This window comes from Eriocheir sinensis, chromosome 68 (assembly GCF_024679095.1).
Source record: "Eriocheir sinensis breed Jianghai 21 chromosome 68, ASM2467909v1, whole genome shotgun sequence".
NCBI lineage: Eukaryota > Metazoa > Arthropoda > Malacostraca > Decapoda > Varunidae > Eriocheir > Eriocheir sinensis.
Window position 1 is genome coordinate 3,757,657 of NC_066576.1, and position 21,493 is coordinate 3,779,149.

The 21,493-nt window shown below is 45.8% G+C and overlaps 2 protein-coding genes across 3 annotated transcripts in view; one reads left to right on the top strand and one right to left on the bottom strand.

Moving 5' to 3' along the window:
• LOC126988294 (uncharacterized transmembrane protein DDB_G0289901-like) overlaps positions 1 to 3,773 on the bottom strand; it is a 15,119-nt gene extending 11,346 nt beyond the window's left edge. Inside the window, exon 1 of the mRNA XM_050846355.1 lies at positions 3,685 to 3,773. Within this exon, the coding sequence (XP_050702312.1) occupies positions 3,685 to 3,773 (89 nt within the window). The remainder of the gene's footprint in view (positions 1 to 3,684) is intronic.
• LOC126988131 (alanine racemase-like) overlaps positions 1 to 19,508 on the top strand; it is a 27,467-nt gene extending 7,959 nt beyond the window's left edge. For both annotated transcript variants that reach the window (XM_050845975.1, XM_050845976.1), the window contains 7 exons: positions 5,240 to 5,411; positions 5,883 to 6,041; positions 9,071 to 9,180; positions 9,695 to 9,906; positions 10,623 to 10,732; positions 16,211 to 16,441; positions 17,823 to 19,508. In XM_050845975.1, the coding sequence (XP_050701932.1) occupies positions 5,240 to 5,411; positions 5,883 to 6,041; positions 9,071 to 9,180; positions 9,695 to 9,906; positions 10,623 to 10,732; positions 16,211 to 16,441; positions 17,823 to 18,079 (1,251 nt within the window). In that variant the 3' untranslated portion in view covers positions 18,080 to 19,508. The remainder of the gene's footprint in view (positions 1 to 5,239; positions 5,412 to 5,882; positions 6,042 to 9,070; positions 9,181 to 9,694; positions 9,907 to 10,622; positions 10,733 to 16,210; positions 16,442 to 17,822) is intronic.
• Positions 19,509 to 21,493: the final 1,985 nt, after the last annotated feature.

Below are 21,493 nucleotides of genomic sequence, written 5' to 3' on the forward strand. Positions count from 1 at the left end.
CTGACCTTATATAGCCTTGCCGAGCTTTCACGTGTACACTCAAGCGTGAAGATTCTCCCCCAGTGAGTATTATCGCGGGTCATTGGAATAAAAATAGTCGTAAACACACATATAGCAGGATACAGGTATTTCTCCGTTCCAAGAAGTCTGCCCTATATAGCCTTGGCGAGCTTTCACGTGTACACTCAAGCGTGAAGATTCTCCCCCAGTGAGTATTATCGCGGGTCACTGGAATAAAAATAGTCGTAAACACACATATAGCAGGATACAGGTATTTCTCCGTTCCAAGAAGTCTGCCCTATATAGCCTTGCCGAGCTTTCACGTGTACACTTAAGGGAGGCTCAGACTCAGCTCAAGGGCAAAATAACAGAATCCGCAACCAAATAAGTCCGCTAAACGCTGCTCAAACAAAAGACAAGAGAAGAGGTCAGAGGAGAGGTCAATTTAGGGTGGAGAGGTGGCCTAACGTCGTGTACATAGCTAGGCAGGAGGCAAAATACAGACGAAGTTGGCCAGTCTCTTGTCTACCGTATAAGGCCCCGCTGTGAGCCGTGTGTGTCCGTCATGTGTGTAAGAGACAGTGATCGGTATGCCCGGCCACGAACATGGACTCACTGGCGCCGTGATGTGACCATGGTTGGTTTTGTCAGACGCCCCAGCCCCGCACATCAACTATTTCTGAAGGCCGAAGAGGAGATCAGTCGGGTTCTAATGAGTGGTATTTTAGGTTCAAGGTACAGAAGAAGGGTCGAACTACCATCAAGGTCATAAAACTACCCCTGGAAATGCTCGAAACCCCTACGAAAACCTTGTCAAATATGTGTTTCTTAGGTTCATGGCACAGAGGAAGGGTCAAACTACCACCACTGTCATAAAACTACCCCTGGAAATGCCCGAAACTTCTACGAAAGCCTTGTCAAATACGTGTTTCTTAGGTTCACGGTACAGAAGAAGGGTCAAACTACCACCAGGGTCATAAAACTACCCCTGGAAATGCCCGAAACTCCTACGAAAGCCTAGTCAAATGTGTGTTTTTTAGGTTCATGGTACAGAAGAAGGGTCGAACTACCATCAAGGTCATAAAACTACCCCTGGAAATGCTCGAAACTCCTACGAAAGCCTTGTCAAATGTGTGTTTCTTAGGTTCATGGTACAGAAGAAGGGTCAAACTACCACCACTGTCATAAAACTACCCCTGGAAATGCCCGAAACTCCTACGAAAGCCTTGTCAAATGTGTGTTTTTTAGGTTCATGGTACAGAAGAAGGGTCAAACTACCATCAAGGTCATAAAACTACTCCTGGAAATGCTCGAAACTCCTACGAAAGCCTTGTCAAATACGTGTTTCTTAGGTTCACGGTACAGAAGAAGGGTCGAACTACCATCAAGGTCATAAAACTACCCCTGGAAATGCTCGAAACTCCTACGAAAGCCTTGTCAAATGTGTGTTTCTTAGGTTCATGGTACAGAAGAAGGGTCGAACTACCATCAAGGTCATAAAACTACCCCTGGAAATGCTCGAAACTCCTACGAAAGCCTTGTCAAATGTGTGTTTCTTGGGTTCATGGTACAGAAGAAGGCTTGAACTACCATCAAGGTCATAAAACTACTCCTGGAAATGCTCGAAACTCCTACGAAAGCCTTGTCAAATACGTGTTTCTTAGGTTCATGGTACAGAAGGAGGCTTGAACTACCATCAAGGTCATAAAACTACCCCTGGAAATGCTCGAAACTCCTACGAAAGCCTTGTCAAATACGTGTTTCTTAGGTTCATGGTAGAGAGGAAGGGTCAAACTACCACCACTGTCATAAAACTACCCCTGGAAATGCCCGAAACTCCTACGAAAGCCTTCTCAAATGTGTGTTTCTTAGGTTCATGGTACAGAAGAAGGGTCAAACTACCACCAGGGTCATAAAACTACCCCTGGAAATGCTCGAAACTCCTACGAAAGCCTTGTCAAATGTGTGTTTCTTAGGTTCATGGTACAGAAGAAGGCTTGAACTACCATCAAGGTCATAAAACTACCCCTGGAAATGGCCCAAACTCCTACGAAAGCCTTGTCAAATGTGTGTTTTTTAGGTTCATGGTACAGAAGAAGGGTCGTACTAACACCAGGGTCATAAAACTACCCCTGAAAATGCCCAAAACTCCTATTATATTTTCATTATATATTTTTTCCAAGTAAATTTCCATTCGTTTCATGTTATATTATAGAGCCTTAATCCTTCTCTTGGGCGTGGAATCTTTACATTAGGAACAAAATGCATAACAAGCGAGGTGAAGACAGATAAAAGTATATGATCTGAAGTAATAAAAGTATATAATCTATCCCAAAAGCTCTATTATTATTATTATTATTATTATTATTATTATTATTATTATTATTATTATTATTATTATCATCATTCAGCGTATTTTGATGTTAGCGGCGTTTGATCAGAATTATTGCACCCTTACAGATAAAAATGGTATATAGTCTAACGTTATGTTAACACCTTAATTAATAATAAGTAAATGTATTCGTGTAGTATGTTACTGGAGCTGATAGAATTTTTAAAACAAAATGATCTTCGTAGACATTCTGGGGCGACTTGTTCTGGGAAAACCCCCGCGGTGCTGCGCGTGTGATGCCTGTTGTAACACACACACACACACACACACACACACAAGGAAGCTATTGCCCAGGCTACGGCTATTGTCGCACGTGGCAAGACCGGCCAATTTATCGCGCCGAGATCAATAGCACACCTGACAACGTCGACCCCGAGGAAGGTGAACCGTCGTGCCGGATGTCACGCCCGCCCGTCCTGGTGGCTGCAGTCGTCACGGGGTCAGGGCCGAGGAGGCGGGGTGGAGCAGCAGTCATTGACTCCTCTAAGGCTTTTTTTTTTTTTGGGGGGGGGGGGGTGTGGGGGGGAAGGTGAAGCTTGATCATTTCCCTCTGTCCTTGGCTTCCTTCTGCACACACAAAAGAAAGTGTTCCCGTGACCTCCGCCAAGGCGTGAAGGGTGTGGGTGTTTGCATATCGACCAGGGTTCCTTGGCGCCCTAAACAAGCATGCGAGCGGCAAATTATGTTCACACTTTATTTATTTATTTATTATTATTATTATTATTATTATTTTATTTTTTTTATCTTCCTCGCGACGCGCCGCCCCGCCCAGCACGGCCACGCCCGCACCATGCACCGCACGCTGGGAGTTTCCGTTCGCCTGTGTACGCAGGCCGCAGGTGCGGGCGGTTCGCGGAACCTTCCGCAAGCCTTCTGCCCTGCACCCCGCAGCCGCCCCGGCACGTGGTCCCCTTTAATACCACCACGCCGCCCGGGAAGGGGGAACGCGCGGAGAACCTTCCGCACGATTATGGTCTTGTTGTATTTATTTTGTACAAATGAGGCAGGAGGTCAAGCCCCAAACAAGTAATACAAAGCCTGCAGCACGATGCTGCTGCCACTTAAGGAATAAAGGAGGCGCCCAAAGGATCAGTGCTGCTAGGCGGCCGTCCTCACACGCCCCTCTTCAACACGAAATGCCCGGCTGGATGACAATCAATGTTCTCTTACTCCGCACTGAGTGACGAGGAGCGTGCGGGGAGTCCTGCAGCCAGGGGAAGGTCCTCCGGGCAGGCAGGACGCGGCGCATACCGCCCTATTGATCGCTGCAGGGCCTGGAGCACCAGCCTCACCTGCGACGCGAGGTCCCCGCATGGCCCCGCTGAGGACACTGCTGGAGGGACACTCGCCTTCCTCTGCGGGACGGTGTTATCCTCAGCATTACCCTTGAGACTCCCTTAACTCTGGTATGGACGAGCTCAGCTGCATGTGTGTGTCTGTGTGTGTGTGTGTGTGTGTGTGTGTGTGTGTGCCCTGCGGAGGACGCACTCAAGGATGGACAGTCACCTCCCCCCCGAACGGACATCCTCACTTTCATTATACAGCTTTAAACTTAGTCACCTTCAGAACATATTATTACCCCCTGGACAGCCCCTAAATTCCCCTCTCAGCCTCTTCACCCGTGGACATTGTAGCCCCTGGGTAATCTAAGTTCGCCAACACTGTTCTCTGATAAGGAAACACGGGCGGGACTATGGATATGTTACCCATGCATAGAGAGTGTAGTTTATATATGTATAAGTGACGGAACAAGAGCTCGATCACTGGAAATGGGAGTATACAGAGAGAGAGAGAGAGAGAGAGAGAGAGAGAGAGAGAGAGAGAGAGAGAGAGAGAGAGAGAGACGGGGGGGACCAAGGGGGATATTGTATGCAACACGTCACAATCATGTCACCTTCTCTCCTTACTTAAGAGAGAGAGAGAGAGAGAGAGAGAGAGAGTGTCTGTGGGCGGTTAATACATCATGCAACGCGCACTTCTGTCCTAGAGAGAGAGAGAGAGAGAGAGAGAGAGAGAGTTGACTGATCTTGTGGCATCTTTTTATAAATACTTTTATTTTGTTGTTGTTGTTGTTGTTGTTGTGCCACACTATTTATATACGACTCTCTCTCTCTCTCTCTCTCTAAACCAGGGCAAGGGAAAACCACCAAAGTCACTGCAACTCTCTCTCTCTCTCTCTCTCTCTCTCTCTCTCTCTCTCTCTCTCTCTCTCTCTCTGAATAAATAAATAAATAACTAGAATTGAAAGAAAGAAGGAAAGAAAGAAATGAATGAAGAATGAACAGTTAAAAAAGATAATAATAATAATAATAATAATAATAATAATAATAATAATAATAATAATAATAATAATAATAATAATAATAATAATAATAATAATAATAATAATAATAATAATAATAATATCGAAAATAATGAAGATAAGAAATTAAAGAAGAGCGTCTCCGCCCATCTATCTTTCTATCTATCTATCTATTTATCTATCCATCTATCTCCCTATATCATCCATCTGTCTATCTATCTATCTATCCATCCATCTATCCATCTTGTCTAAATCAATCATTACATCAGACGTGAAAAGTTACAAAAGAAGGTCACCGTGTGTGTGTGTGTGTGTGTGTGTGTCGACCGCTCGTTTTTGTCCTTGCTTTTTTTTCTCTTTATATAATATCCTCGCTGCCTGTCTCTCTCTCTCTCTCTCTCTCTCTCTCTCTCTCTCTTTAAACTTATTTCCGTACATATATTTATTTATGTTAACGAAGCGAGCGGGCGAGCATACGAGGGCACAGGGCAACACAAAACACCGATGCACTCTATCACGTCTCAAAGTGACATTTCTCTCCCCAGATGACGGGCGGGTTGAGCATCATGGAGGAGGCGCAGAAGAAGGCGGTACCCAGCACGGTCCTCGCCAGCCTTGCCCTGCAGCGGGTGAGGGCTTCCACCTGCATCCTCGTGAACCTCGATGCCGTGGCGCACAACGTGAAGGTGCTGCGGGGACTGGCCGGCCAAAACACAGGTGAGTGGGCGTGATTAAGATAGTTGATTTGACCACATGTGAGAGCCCTCGGCCACCCTTGCCAGACTATCGTACTCAAAGCATAGTATTTACTGGTTTCTAACGCATAACTATTGCCAAGAGACATCAGGATCTAACTCTTTTAACGAATACTATAAATGAGTTTCGTTATTGGGGCTCAGAAGACAGTTTGGGGGCAGGAAGTCGGGAGATAACCGGCTGAGTACGACAATCTGACACGTTGCGCTCGGCCATTGCTGCGGGGACTGGCCGGAGTTTTGGGCATTTTCAGGGGTAGTTTTATGACCCTCTAAAAAAACACTCATTATAACCCTACTGATCTGCCCTTCAGTCTTAGGAGTTAACTGATTTGACGATAGGTACTGACCCTTCCCTTCTCTCTATTCCAGACTCACACATTCAGTCTCTCACCATGCCCAGACTAACACATCCCTCCCACTCACCTCACAGGCATCATGGGTGTGGTCAAGGGAGGTGCGTACGGCTCAGGGATGCTGCCGGTGGTGGAGGTGCTGCTGGAGGAGGGCGTGGAGGAGCTGTCTGTGGCCACCGTGGCGGAGGGCGTCTATCTCCGCAAGCACAGCATTGAGGCCCCCATCACTGTGCTGGGTACGGTTGACGATCTCTCCGCTGTCAAGGATTTAGGGCTAGAGTTATGGAAGCTTCATGCATGGTGATGGATGATGTTTAGTGAAGGAAGGAAGGAAGGATGGATGGATGGATGGATGAAAGGAAGGAAGGAAGGAAGGAGGGTAGGAAGGAAGGAAGGAAGGAAAGAATGAATGAATGAATGAAAGAAAGGAAGGAAGGAAAGAAAGAAAGAAAGAAAGAAAGAAGGAAGGAAGGAAGGAAGGAAAGAAAGAAAGGAAGAAGAAGGAAGGAAGGAAGGAAGGAAGGAAGGAAAGAAAGATAGAAAGAAAGGAAGGAAAGAAAGGAAGGAAGGAAGGAAGGAAAGATAGAAAGAAAGGAAGGAAGGAAGGAAAGAAAGATAGAAAGAAAGGAAGGAAGGAAGGAAAGAAAGAAAGGAAGGAAGGAAGGAAGGAAAGATAGAAAGAAAGGAAGGAAGGAAGGAAGGAAAGATAGAAAGAACGGAAGGAAGGAAGGAAGGAAAAATAGAAAGAAAGGAAGGAAGGAAAGATAGAAAGAAAGGAAGGAAGGAAGGAAGGAAAGAAAGAAAGAAAGAAAGGAAGGAAGGAAGGAAGAGAAGAAAAAAGGAAGGAAGGAAAGAAAGAAAGAAAGAAAGAAGGAAGGAAGGAAAGAAAGAAAGAAAGAAGGAAGGAAGGAAGGAAAGAAAGAAAGAAGGAAGGAAGGAAGGAAGGAAAGAAAGAAAGAAAGGAAGGAAGGAAGGAAAGAAAGAAAGAAAGAAGGAAGGAAGGAAAGAAAGAAAGAAAGAAGGAAGGAAGGAAAGATAGAAAGAAAGGAAGGAAGGAAAGAAAGAAAGAAAGAAAGAAGGAAGGAAGGAAGGAAGGAAAGAAAGAAAGAAGGAAGGAATGAAATATATAAAGTAAGGAAGGAAGGAAGGAAAGAAAGAAGGAAGGAAGGAAGGAAGGAAAGAAAGAAAGAAGGAAGGAAGGAAGGAAAGAAAGAAAGGAAGGAAGGAAGGAAGGAAGGAAGGAAGGAAGGAAAGAAGAAGGAAGGAAGGAAGGAAGGAAAGAAAGAAGGAAGGAAGGAAGGAAGGAAGGAAGGAAAGAAAGAAAGAAGGAAGGAAAGAAAGAAAGAAAGAAAGAAGGAAGGAAGGAAGGAAAGAAAGAAGGAAGGAAGGAAGGAAAGAAAGAAAGGAAGGAAGGAAGGAAGGAAGGCAGAACGAAACGAAAGAATGGAGTATGAAGCAAAAGAAGGAAAGAACGAAGGAAGGAAGGAAAGAAAGAAAGAAAGGAAGGAAGGAAGGAAGGAAGGAAGGAAGGAAGGAAGAAGGAAGAAAGAAGGAAGGAAGGAAGGAAGGAAGGAAGGAAGGAAGGAAGGAAGGAAAGAAAGAAAGAAAGAAAGAAAGAAGGAAGGAAGGAAGGAAGGAAGGAAAGAAAGAAAGAAAGAAGGAAGGAAGGAAAGATAGAAAGAAAGGAAGGAAGGAAGGAAAGAAAGAAAGAAGGAAGGAAGGAAGGAAGGAAGGAAGGAAGGAAAGATAGAAAGGAAGGAAGGAAAGATAGAAAGAAAGGAAAGAAGGAAAGATAGAAAGAAAGGAAGGAAGGAAGGAAAGAAGGAAAGATAGAAAGAAAGGAAGGAAGGAAGGAAAGATAGAAAGAAAGGAAGGAAAGAAAGAAAGAAAGAAAGAAAGAAAGGAAGGAAAGATAGAAAGAAAGAAAGAAAGAAAGAAAGAAAAGAAGGAAGGAAGGAAAGATAGAAAGAAAGAAAGAAAGGAAGGAAGGAAAGATAGAAAGAAAGAAAGAAAGAAAGAAAGAAAGAAGGAAGGAAGGAAAGATAGAAAGAAAGAAAGAAAGGAAGGAAGGAAAGATAGAAAGAAAGAAAGAAAGAAAGAAAGAAAAGAAGGAAGGAAGGAAAGATAGAAAAAAAGAAAGAAAGGAAGGAAGGAAAGATAGAAAGAAAGAAAGAAAGAAAGAAAAGAAGGAAGGAAGGAAAGATAGAAAGAAAGAAAGAAAGAAAGAAAGAAGGAAGGAAGGAAGGAAGGAAGGAAGGAAGGAAGGAAGGAAGGAAGGAAGGAAGGAAGGAAGGAAGGAAAGAAAGAAAGAAAGAAGGAAGGAAGGAAAGATAGCAAGAAAGAAAGATAGAAAGAAAGAAAGAAAGGAAGGAAGGAAGGAAAGATAGCAAGAAAGAAAGATAGAAAGAAAGAAAGAAAGAAAGGAAGGAAGGAAGGAAAGATAGAAAGAAAGAAAGAAAGAAAGAAAGAAAGAAGGAAGGAAAGATAGAAAGAAAGAAAGAAAGGAAGGAAGGAAGGAAAGATAGAAAGAAAGAAAGAAAGGAAGGAAGGAAGGAAAGATAGAAAGAAAGAAAGAAAGGAAGGAAGGAAGGAAAGAAAGATAGAAAGAAAGAAAGAAAGAAAGAAAGAAGGAAGGAAAGATAGAAAGAAAGAAAGAAAGAAAGGAAGGAAGGAAGGAAGGCGTAAAGAGAAATATTAAAGTCACCCTTACCTTTAAAATAAGCTGATAATGCAGACTGATCCTAATATGACTTTTCTGGGTCAAGCTTTTTTTTAATGGGGTTTTGGGGTCAAGTTTAGGGGGTCAAACTTTTTAGGGTTAAGCTTAGGGGGGGTCAATCTTTTTAGGGCCAAGCTTAGGGGGGTCAAATTTTTTAGGATTAAGCTTAGGGGGGGTCAATCTTTTTAGGGCCAAGCTTAGGGGGGTCAAATTTTTTAGGGTCAAACTTAGGTCAAATTTTTTTTGGTGATTTGGGGTCCCCTTCTCCCTTTGTCCCTAACACCCCTTCCCTTCATCTCTAACACCCCTTTCTCTTCCCTCCCTCCCTTCTCCTTCCCTTCATCCCTAACACCCCTTCTCTTCCCTATATCCCTTCCTCCTTTCCCCCCTTCCCTTCTCTACCATACACCTCACTGGACTCTCCCTCACCTTATCAATCAGTGGCTTAATTGCTCTTCCCAAACAGCAGCATCATCACCTCCCTCATTTACAAGCCCCTGCAGGTGTTGATGTCATAGTGAGTGTAGTTCTCTGTGTGTTGTGCAGGGAACTTGTCGGCCTGTGAGGTGGATGATGTCTTGAAGCACCGCCTTGTTCCGACTCTCAGCTGGGCCGCCCCCCTCGCTGCACGCCCCGCCCATACCCTCGTCTACCCTGTGAGTACAAAGACAACTGTTAGGTCATCATCATGTCAACAGTTTCATTCATCTTTTACCCAAACCACCTCAGTGTCCATACTCAGCACTGTACTCAGCCACATCTTGCCACCTTAAGCCCCGTTCACAGTGTGCAGACTCTGGGCCATGACAACCCAGCGACTTCTGCATTTGACAAGTTGGTTCCCACACTCCAAGAAGGGGGGGAGGTTTTATTGGTGTCTTGGTGTCTTGCTGATTGTCTGGGATATTCGGCCAATTAGTCGCTTATGTCGCGCTAACCCTCACGACTCCAGATTCCCGTCACGATGTCAGCGCAGCATTCGGCAGCAGTCTCAAGATCTCTTTCAAGACATGCCTGACCCTTTCACATCAACACCTAAGACCTCGTGTACCCTAGAATCATGGATAGTCATGGCCCAGAGTCGGCACAGTGTGAACGGGGCTTTACTGTACCTTCTGTAGCACGCCCTGTTGTCACTCCTCCTCTATAGCTCTGTCGGGTACATTGCAGGACGGGTCGAGGCTGTCTGTGGCCATCAACATCGACACGGGCATGTCCAGGTATGGGGTGCAGCCTGAGGACCTCCCCGCACTGGTCACTGCACTGGATGACCTCAACGTCCCCATCGCCTCCATGTACACACACTTCCAGGCCTCCATCAATGAACCGGAGAAGAATAAGAAGCAGCTCGACATCTTCCTGGAGGCAACGGAATCTTATAAGTAATTGATGAAGCAAAGTCTCGGAACTCTTGGATTTTTTAATGAATTTTTGGGTCAAGCTAAGGAGGTCAAACTTTTTTTTAATGATTTTTTGGGTCAAGCTAAGGAGGTCAACCTTTTTTTAATGATTTTTTGGGTCAAGCTAAGGAGGTCAAACTTTTTTTTAATGATTTTTTGGGTCAAGCTAAGGAGGTCAAACTTTTTTTTAATGATTTTTTGGGGTCAAGCTTAATTAGGGAGTCAGATTTTTTAGGGTCAAACTTAGGAGGTCAATTATTTTCACTGTTTTGGGGTCAAATTTCTTAGGGTCAAGCTTAGGGGGTCTAAATTTTCCAGTGTTTAGGGGTCAATTTTTTTAGGGTCAAGCTTAGGGAGTCAAATTTTTTCAATGATGTTTTGGGGTCAAGCTTAGGGGGTCAAACTTTTTAGGGTCAATCAAGCTTAGGGGGTCAAACTTTTTAGGGTCAGTCAAGCTTAGGGGGTTAAACTTTTTAGGGTCAATCAAGCTTAGGGGGTCAAACTTTTTAAGGTCAATCAAGCTTAGGGGGTCAAGCTTACTTAAGAGGTCAAACTTTTTCAATAATTTTTTTTAGGGTCAAGCTCCGGGGGTCAAATTTTTTCAGTTTTTTTTAGGGTCAAGCTTACTTAGGAGGTCAAACTTTTTCAATGATTTACTCATGGTGTTTATACTTACTAATGGTTGTCTATGGTTCCAGGTCACGGCCTCTGACCCGACACGTTGCTGCCACGACCGGGTGTGTGCAGGGCCTTGGCACTGACCTGGACCTGATTCGACCCGGGGGAGCCATCACCGGCCTCAGCTCAGGTCAGTTGTCCCCTTCAGTGTGTTTGCCTATTTGTAGTATACAGGTCCTGAGGTCAAGCTGGGTCAGTCCTTTTTTTTTTTTTTTTTTTTTTTACGTTGCGGCCTATTGCGCCGGTAGGCTTCTTCCCGGTGGGGCCTGATGGTCAGCCCAAGTCTTCTTCGCGGTGGGGCCTGATGGTCGGCCCAGCCCGTTCTGGCGCAGGCGAGTGTTTATAGTGGCGCCATCCTGTCTCCCAATCTGTATTTGTCCAGCTCCTCCTTAATTTTCTGGACACTGCCTGCTTCAACATGTCTTTGCTAAGTGTTCTGATTTAGTATTTACTTAGTTAGATAGTGATCCACAGTTACTCCTAGGACAAGTGTATTAAGCTTTCCACATCTACACTAAATTCAACATTCTTTCACGCCAACCCAGTGCTACACGGTTTTATATTGCTTTTGTGTTTTCTTCTCCTTCTATTATTGGGATACTTTACTGTGCTGTGATAATAGGACTACGTGAATCAGGCGCGCCAAGCTACGTTCATTTCTTAGTCCACACAAAACACTAGATAATCCACTTTCCGCGCAAACCTAGTGAACACAGTTATTATCTTCTTTACATAAGTGATTTCTCAGTATATTAATATTGGCCTATGTTTTGTCTTGGTGGATAGAAATAACCGCGCCTTTTTACCCGAGACACACCCTTTTCCCCGGGGAATTGACCTGACTGCGACCTCACAGCAGCTGTTGGTTTGTTTTCCTAGATACACATTTTTGCTCAGAGATTCGACCTGACGACCTCACCGCAGCTGCGTACTTTGTTATCGTCTTAACGCGCCTAATTGTTTCCGTCTTGCCTCGCCCATATCTTCACCATGACGTCCCTCAAGCGTTGTTCTGGGTGTGGCCTTCGCATGGCCAAGCAGTACTTTCTTTCCAAGGACGTTTGTAGGTTCTGCGTTAAGACTCAGAAGGATGATCAGAGGATCATAGAGTTAAAGAATAGGGTAACGACTCTCGCCGCCCAGATAGACTTACTAGTTAGTGCAGCGGCAACAAGCCCCGCCTCCTCCTCTTCCTCTTCCTCTTCCCCTTCTTCCTCGTCCTCCTCCTCTCCAGTAGTGTCTTCTCCCACACAGCAGCCCCTCCCATCCTCCTCCTCCTCCTCCTCGACCATCTCCGCTCTCCCCGCTTCCCACCCCTCTTCCTCCTCTTCCTCCTTCTCCTCCTCGCCTTCCTCTTCCGTCCCCCCTCTCCCCTCTCCCCGCCCACCCTCCTCCTCCTCCTCTCCCTCTTTCTCCTCCATGTCCTCCGCCTCTTCGCTCGTCCCTCCCTCCCACACCTGTCCTTCACCTTCCCTTTCCCCCTCTTCCTCCTCCCTCTCCTCGTCCGTTCCTCCCTCCCCCACCTCACTCTCCCTTTCACCTCCTCCTCCTTCCTCCTCCTCCTCCTCCCCCTCCCTCTCCTCCTCCGCCTCCAATTCCTCGCCTTCCTCTTCCGTCCCCCCTCTCCCCTCTTCCCGCCCACTCTCCTCCTCCTCCTCTCCCTCTTTCTCCTCCTTGTCCTCCGCCTCCTCGCTCGTCCCTCCCTCCAACACCCGTCCCTTACCTTCCCTTTCCCCCTCTTCCTCCTCCCTCTCCTCGTCCGTTCCTCCCTCCACCACCTCACCCTCCCTTTCTCCTGCTCCTTCTTCCTCTTCCTCCTCCTCCTCCACCTCCACCTCCTCCTCCTCCTCCTTTCCACCTTCCACCTCTTCCACAATTTCTCCTCGTTCTTCACAGCAGGTCCCTCCCCTCCCTTCCCGCTCTCCCCTCCCCCCTTCACCCACCCCTCCTGGCCCCTCTTCTGACCGTCGGGTTCTTGTTGTTGGTGATAGTCAGGTTCGTTATGTTGACAGGTATTTTTGCTCCAAGGATAAGAACAGGACGAGGGTGTGTTTCCCAGGGGCAGGGGTGGGCCATATATCAGACAGGATTGAGGCGTGTATGGCAAGCGAGGGATCGAACCCCATTGTCTTTCTCAGCTGTGGCGGAAACGACGTTTCTCGTGTTCCAAGCGAGGACCTTCTCAGGCGTTTTAGAGAATTGTTAGGCAGGATACGTGACGCTGGTGGGTCGCCAGTAGTGTGTGGCGTCCTGCCAAGGAGGGGCGTTGGCGATGGATGGCTGTCCAGGGCGATAGCAGTGAACAGCAGACTTGCTGAGCACTGCAGGCGCAATGGGTGGCTGTTCGTCGACAATTGGGACCTCTTCTTTGGCAACGACGCCCTCTACGCCCGTGACGGGATACACTTGACGTTCAAGGGTGTTGAGGCTCTCTCAGACTCCCTTGAGCGAGCACTTGGTACCCTGAGGGATTTTTTAGTATAGGCGAGGGGGGGAGGAGTAATGGGAGCAATGGGAGGAGTAATGGGAGGGGACATCTAGCTCATAATATAACCAGGCAGCTTAGAAGTAATTCTAGAGGAGTAACAGAGGACGGGCTAAGAATCTTCTGTACTAACAGCAGGAGCCTCAGAAACAAGATAGACTTACTAAGGGGTGAAGCTTGTTCAGAAAATTTTGACATAATAGCGATCACTGAGACATGGATAGACACTGCTAATAGAAATTTTAGATCAGAATTTGAAATAACGGGTTATCAGATGTTTCACAAAGACAGAAGGGGCAGAAAGGGAGGTGGAGTTGCGCTATATGTTAAAGACTCACTTAAATGTTTAGTTAACAATTCAGTCAAAACTAACATGGATTCAGAATCAGTTTGGGTGGACGTTTACAAAGGGAAAGAAAAACTAACTCTAGGAGTTATATACAGGCCACCCAACCTTAACAGGCAGGACACGAGTATATTACTACAGGAGATTGGCAGGGCGAGTAGGAGTAGAAATGTCTGCGTAATGGGGGACTTTAATTATAGGAAGATAGACTGGGAAGACCTAGTGGGTGACCTGGAAGCCGAGGACTTTCTTGAAGTTATACAAGATAATTTCCTTAAGCAGGTAGTTACTGAGCCTACCAGAGGAGATAACATATTAGACTTAGTCCTAAGCAATAATGGCAACTTACTACGTGAGTTGGAGGTGGGCGGAGAGTTAGGAAATAATGACCACAGAACGGTTCGTTTTAGCTTAGACTGGGCGGTAACCCGCGAACCAAACCCAGTGTTAGTGCCAGATTTCAGAAGAGCAAATTACGAGGGGCTTTGAAGACATCTTGAAGGGGTAAACTGGGATAATTTAGGGATTCATGAGGGCCAGAACTGCGGATTGGAGAGCCAGGAGAACCAGGTAGAAATGTCTTACAATAACTTAGTTAGAGTAATAGTAGAGGGGCAAGGACAGCATATACCACAGCGAACACTTAGAAAAGAAAACAATGATCCTAAGTGGATGACTCGTGGACTAAAACATGAGATTGGGTTAAAGAAGGGAATTTATCAGAAAATAAAGAATGGTGAAACACATCTCAGGGGCCGGTACGTCGAACTATCTAGATTAGTTAAGAAAAACACCAGGATAGCAAAAAGGAACTATGAGATCAAAGTAGCAAATGAGGCGAAAAGTAATCCTAAGGGCTTCTTTCAGATGTATAGAACTAAAACACGGGAGAAAATTGGACCGCTGAAAACAAACACAGGGGAGCTAGTAGAAAATTACGAAAATATGAGCACATTGTTGAACGACTACTTCCTTTCAGTATTCACACAGGAGGATCGAACGACTATACCGGAAAGAGTTCAGGTGTACGAGGGCGGGGATGACGATAAATTGAGGGATATAATCATTACCAGGCAAGTAGTTCAGGATGAGATAGATAAGCTTAAGAAGAACAAGTCGCCAGGTCCTGACGGGATATTTCCGAGGGTATTAAAGGAATTAGGTGATGTACTCAGTGACCCACTAACCGACATCTTTAAGATGTCGGTAAATACTGGCTATGTGCCGAGTCTATGGAAAGTAGCTAATGTGACGCCGATTTTTAAAAAGGGGGACAGGTCGGTTGCTTCAAACTATCGCCCAATTAGCTTAACATCGGTTATAGGCAAGATGCTGGAGTCCATAATAGCCAGGAACATTCGGGAGCATTTAGAGAAACATAGCTTAATTCACGACTCGCAGCATGGGTTCACAAAAGGTAGGTCATGCCTCACCAATCTCTTGTCCTTCAACAATAAAGTATTTGAGACGGTTGACAGAAATGAAAATTATGATGTAATCTATCTTGATTTTAGTAAAGCGTTTGACAAAGTTCCTCACCAACGACTGTTGCTTAAATTACAAGCTCACGGAGTAGAGGGTAAAGTTTTGAACTGGGTCAAGGCGTGGCTTAGCAATAGGAAGCAAAGAGTGCAAATCAATGGTAAAAGATCTGACTGGGGATGTGTTACGAGTGGGGTCCCACAAGGTTCGGTATTAGGTCCACTTTTGTTTATTATTTAGATACAGGAATTAGTAGTGATGTTAGTAAATTTGCAGATGATACCCAGATCGGTAGAGTAATTGAGTCGGATCAGGACGCTAGTATTCTCCAAGGTGAACTCAACAGATTGCATGACTGGGCGGATAAATGGCAGATGGAGTTCAATGTAGGGAAGTGCAGTATTCTGAGTGTAGGTAGGAACAACCCCTCACATAACTATTGCTTAAATGACACTCTCATAAGCAGGTCTGGGTGCGAGAGGGATTTAGGGGTCTTAGTGAGCTCTGATCTCCGTCCAAGGGCACAATGCATTCAAGCTAGAAATCGAGCTAATAGGGTACTGGGATTTATTTCAAGGAGCGTAAGCAACAGAAGCCCCGAAGTCTTCCTCAAACTATATTTAGCATTAGTTAGACCTCATCTTGACTATGCGGTTCAGTTCTGGTCACCTTACTATAGAATGGATATCAAAATGTTAGAATCGGTGCAGAGGAGGATGACTAAGATGATTCAGGGGTTGAGAAACTTGCCATACGAGGAAAGACTCAAACAGTTAAACTTGCATTCTCTAGAAAGGCGAAGGGTACGTGGAGACATGATCGAGGTTTATAAATGGATGAAGGGCTTTAATAAGGGAGACATTCATAAGGTTTTGTTGGTAAGAGAACCGGGTAGGACACGAAGTAATGGGTTCAAACTGGATAAATTCAGATTCAACAGGGACATAGGAAAAAATTGGTTTACTAACAGGGTGGTGGATGAGTGGAATAGGCTTAGCAGTCATGTGGTGAGTGCCAATACAATTGTCACATTCAAAAATAGACTAGATAAATTCATGGACAGCGATATTAGGTGGGGTTAGATACACGGGAGCTTAGGGTCAAAGGAGCTGCCTAGTACAGGCCTACCGGCCTCTTGTAGACTCCTGCGTTCTTATGTTCTTATGTTCTTAATCCATGTATCCACACTCCTGTATCATCATCATCATTTCGTTAACCATGTTCACTCTTCCTGAGCGGAGTCCAGGGGTTAAAACAGTCCTGTAATAACCTTCCTCCTGCGGTGTGTCCTGCAGGCAGCGACGAGGAGAGTGCCGGCCTGTTTGCGGAGTGTGGGTTCCTGCCGGCCCTGTCCGTGGTGGGCCGGCCGACGTTCTTCAAGCAGCTGCCGCCCGGTCGAGGTATCGGCTATGCCGCCACCTACCAGACCAGCGGCCACGAGTGGATTGCGAACCTCGCCACCGGCTGGTCCGACGGGCTCAGCCGGCGCCTCAGCAACAATGGCGTCGTCAAGAGAGTCAAGACTGGTGAGTCAGCGCCGAGGGAATGTTTTACTCTTTTTTTAGGGTCAAGCTTAGGGGTCAAACTTTTCCAGTGATTTTTTAGGGTCAAGCTTAGGGGTCAAACTTTTTCAATGATTTTTTAGGGTCAATTTTAAGGGTCAAACTTTTTCAATGATTTTTTAGGGTCAATTTTAAGGGTCAAACTTTTTCAATGATTTTTTAGGGTCAAGCTTAGGGGTCAAACTTTTTCAATGATTTTTTAGGGTCAAGCTTAGGGGTCAAACTTTTTCAATGATTTTTTAGGGTCAAGCTTAGGGGTCAAACTTTTTCAATGATTTTTTGGGGGTCAAACTTTTTCAATTATATTTAGGGATCAAGCTTAGGGGTCAAACTTTTTCAATGATTTTTTGGGGGTCAAACTTTTTCAATTATATTTAGGGATCAAGCTTAGGGGTCAAACTTTTTCAATGATTTTTTAGGGTCAAGGTTAGGGGGTCAACTTTTATATGAATGGGCCAACTATGATTTTAAGGGGTTGTTATTACTACTACTACTACTACTACTACTACTACTACTATTGCCTAACAGCGACTCAGTGCAGGACATCTATAGACACACAGAGATGCATGGACAGTGACACGAGGCTGGTTGGCTTAATGCTGCTTCCCTTCCTTCATTGCTTCCTGGGAGCGTCACCTTGCATGCACACTTGACCATCTTCTCCCTTTTCTCTGTAGACCATTGTAGGAGCATGTAATCAAGCCACTAAATAAGTATGCTAACCAGAGTTGAAGCAATTATTAAAGTGAATGTCAGTCGATCGTCTTCTCGCTGTTCAGAACGAATCTCTGAACTACAATTTTTCACACAATATTCTGAGGTCGACCACGGACATATTTGACAAGGCTTTCGAAGGGGTGTCTGAGGATTTCCAGGGTGTCAATCTATCCAGTTACCTATCTATCTATCCATCTCTTTACCTCTATATCAATCTATTTATCTATAAGTGTCAGCATCTAACTACCTATCTATCTATCAATATCAATCTATCCTATTATCTATCTATCTATCCAGCCCGTCATGGTGCAGGCAAGTGTTTATAGTAAGTTGGAAAGTTTTGTTTAGTCGGCGCAACATCTGTGGTCATATGCCGGAGAGAGACAGAAGGGGAAGGAATTATAGGAGAAGGAAACAGATCCCAGGAGACGGGACACAACGCCCGATTAATACCTGGTACCCATTCACTGCTGGGTGGACAGGGGCGTAGGGTATCGGAAAAGCCGCCTAAATTTTTCCACTCTGCCCGGGAATCGAACCCGGGCTCTCTCGGTTGTGAGCCGAGTGTGCTAACCACTGCACCACAAAGCCCCCTATGTGTTTACAGTGGCGCCATCTTCTCTTGCAGGTGATCAGTGTCCCATCGTGGGCCGGGTGTCCATGGATTCCATCACCATCCGCCTGCCAGAAGCTCCAGCGGAGGATGAGGTGTTTCAGGTCATTTCAGACGACTTCGACGAGCACACGTCCGCCGTGGGTCTGGCCCGGAGCCTGGAGGCGGCCGTCTACGAGATGCCCGGCAACTGGTCCACACGGCTGCCCCGGGTGTACACCAGGCACAGCACCATAGCCAAGGTGTGCCCCTCGCTGGAGTACACATGCTAGCAGGAAAATAATTCAAACTTTTTTTTTTTACGTCTATGCCTATAGCCCGGTAGGCTTGCTTGAGGGGCCTGGATGGTATTCGGCCCCAGCCCGTCATGGCGCAGGCAAGTGTTTATAGTGGCGCCATCTTCTTAATAATCTACTTAATAAATATATTTTTGCAGTCACCTGTTATTTCCGACATGTACTGTAAGTCTGATATTATAGTTGCCTGTAAAGATCATTGAAGCTCCAGATACACTCACCCTCCTGGTAATGTAGTTGCCTTGTGCAGCAGGGAACACTATGCCAGTTTCATTGCCTGGTAGTGATGCAAGTATATGTGTGCAGGAAAGGCTCAGAGGAGAAAGGCCCAACTTGCCATGGAAGGAAAATGGGACTTAAGGTGCCAGCCCAAGCTTGCTAATTTCATCTGTGTCAAGAGATGGCTCTAATGCCTCCTTCTTAGTGATGCCAGCAGACAAAGAAGACAAGGTTGTCAGGCCTTCCCGGCCCTGGCGCGGGGCAGCACGTTCAGGCATGGGGTTTGTCTCAATACTTTCTTATAACAAGTTCATTCTTTCTACTCTTGACGCTTCATAGAGTGACATTTAAAAGTGGGTGATGGGCAGGCATAATAATTAATAAGTCGTCCCTCAAATAGTACGGTTTCCAATAGTTCGGTTTTGGCTTTATGTGGATTTTCCAAGAAGATTTTTTAGGATTTTTAAATTTCCCAACGAGAAGGAAATTTAAAAATCCTAAAAAATCTTCCGTGACAATCCTTATAAAACTGAAACTGTACTATTTGAGGGACGCCTGTACACTGTTATTCCAGTTCTGTGGTGTCAGCCTAGCACAACACAGTACACTTAGCTCTTAAAGAAAGCCCCCCATGTAAAAACAACCCTCCCATATTTTAAGTTCTGGCCATGGCCATGTCTGTGTGGCACACCTCAGGAGCTCCCTCAGCTTGTCTGCATGTTGTGCCTGAGAAAGTGATCTCCAGGACGTCCTCAGCCTTTGTTCAGTATTATGTGCTCTTCCTCTCCCCTTGTGGAGGCCCCGGGCAGGCTGAGCACCAGTGACGTGAGGCAAAAGGGTGATACATATAGTGTTCACTCACTCTCTGCCTTGCACCCCAGCAGCCTCCCCTTATACTCAGCCTTGCTTCCTCAACCCCATGACAGTCTATCTCTCATGGTGCATAGTTACTAGTGCCTCAGACTGTCATGTGTCATACTTGCCAGGCCACCAAGGAGCGGAGATACACTGTGTACTCCTCACCTTGCCTTGCTGGTGCATGGGTGGTCATCAGTGTCTGACATGGTAACACTGCTACTGAATATTCTCATCTCCACTCAGTATATTGACAAATTGTTCCTCAGAGAAACTTGATGGTAGGGCCTTTGAGTGGATCACGTCAATGAATAATAAAGAGTCTAATTATCAGGCTGTTTTTTTGTCAGCATCCCTGTGTTTGAATACCCACTCCTGTACTGGTTAACCCCTTGACTGGATTTCCTACCAGAAGACATCACCAAGCTACAGGAGTGGAGCAAAAAGTGGCTGCTACAATTCAATGAAGAAATATGTAAAGTCCTGCACCTTGGGAGGGGATATCCAGCACACCAATACCACACACTACCAGCAGAGTATGTTAACCAGTGAAGGGATATCCAGCACACCAATACCACATGGGAAACACTCCACTATCCACCACAGAGGCAGAGAAAGACCTGGGAGTGTATGTTACCAGGCTACCAGTGAAGGGATATCCAGCACACCAATACCACATGGGAAACACTCCACTATCCACCACAGAGGCAGAGAAAGACCTGGGAGTGTATGTTACCAGGCTACCAGTGAAGGGATATCCAGCACACCAATACCACATGGGAAACACTCCACTATCCACCACAGAGGCAGAGAAAGACCTGGGAGTGTATGTTACCAGGCTACCAGTGAAGGGATATCCAGCATACCAATACCACATGGGAAACACTCCACTATCCACCACAGAGGCAGAGAAAGACCTGGGAGTGTATGTTACCAGGCTACCAGTGAAGGGATATCCAGCACACCAATACCACATGGGAAACACTCCACTATCCACCACAGAGGCAGAGAAAGACCTGGGAGTGTATGTTACCAGGCTACCAGTGAAGGGATATCCAGCACACCAATACCACATGGGAAACACTCCACTATCCACCACAGAGGCAGAGAAAGACCTGGGAGTGTATGTTACCAGGCTACCAGTGAAGGGATATCCAGCATACCAATACCACATGGGAAACACTCCACTATCCACCACAGAGGCAGAGAAAGACCTGGGAGTGTATGTTACCAGGCTACCAGTGAAGGGATATCCAGCACACCAATACCACATGGGAAACACTCCACTATCCACCACAGAGGCAGAGAAAGACCTGGGAGTGTATGTTACCAGGCTACCAGTGAAGGGATATCCAGCACACCAATACCACATGGGAAACACTCCACTATCCACCACAGAGGCAGAGAAAGACCTGGGAGTGTATGTTACCAGGCTACCAGTGAAGGGATATCCAGCATACCAATACCACATGGGAAACACTCCACTATCCACCACAGAGGCAGAGAAAGACCTGGGAGTGTATGTTACCAGGCTACCAATGAAGGGATATCCAGCACACCAATACCACATGGGAAACACTCCACTATCCACCACAGAGGCAGAGAAAGACCTGGGAGTGTATGTTACCAGGCTACCAGTGAAGGGATATCCAGCACACCAATACCACATGGGAAACACTCCACTATCCACCACAGAGGCAGAGAAAGACCTGGGAGTGTATGTTACCAGGCTACCAGTGAAGGGGTATCCAGTACACCAATACCACATGGGAAACACTCCACTATCCACCACAGAGGCAGAGAAAGACCTGGGACTATATGTTACCAGGCGAAATCCATGCCAATCACAGCGGACGGGTTGACGAAGAATGCTGATAATATTTATGTTAAGTCCTCGAATGTCTTTCAAGGGATGAAGACACCTCGCAAGCGGATTCTGATTAGTGATACACGTCTAAGATTGCTAATGCTGAAAACAGTAATATGAATAAATAATATCCTAACAATAACACAACAAACTTCTAAATTGCTACCTTAGTCATGCCAGTACTTAGCAAGAGCATTGTTATTCAAAGTTCTACACTACTGAACCTTGAGACAAACCCTGTTAGTTAGGCTTCCTGTGGCCAGTGGCGTCTAACTAGCTGTTCAAGAGGTCAGCGGCTGTTTGGTGTCTTCCTTCCTATCTAGTCCTGCCTCAGCACTAGTGAACTGTGTGGCAGGCTGCACCATGACCTGTAATGTGGGTGAAGAAGGTCATGCAGTCTAGATCTAATGGGGCGCAGGAGGTAGTCATAACCAGCAATTAAGGTTAAT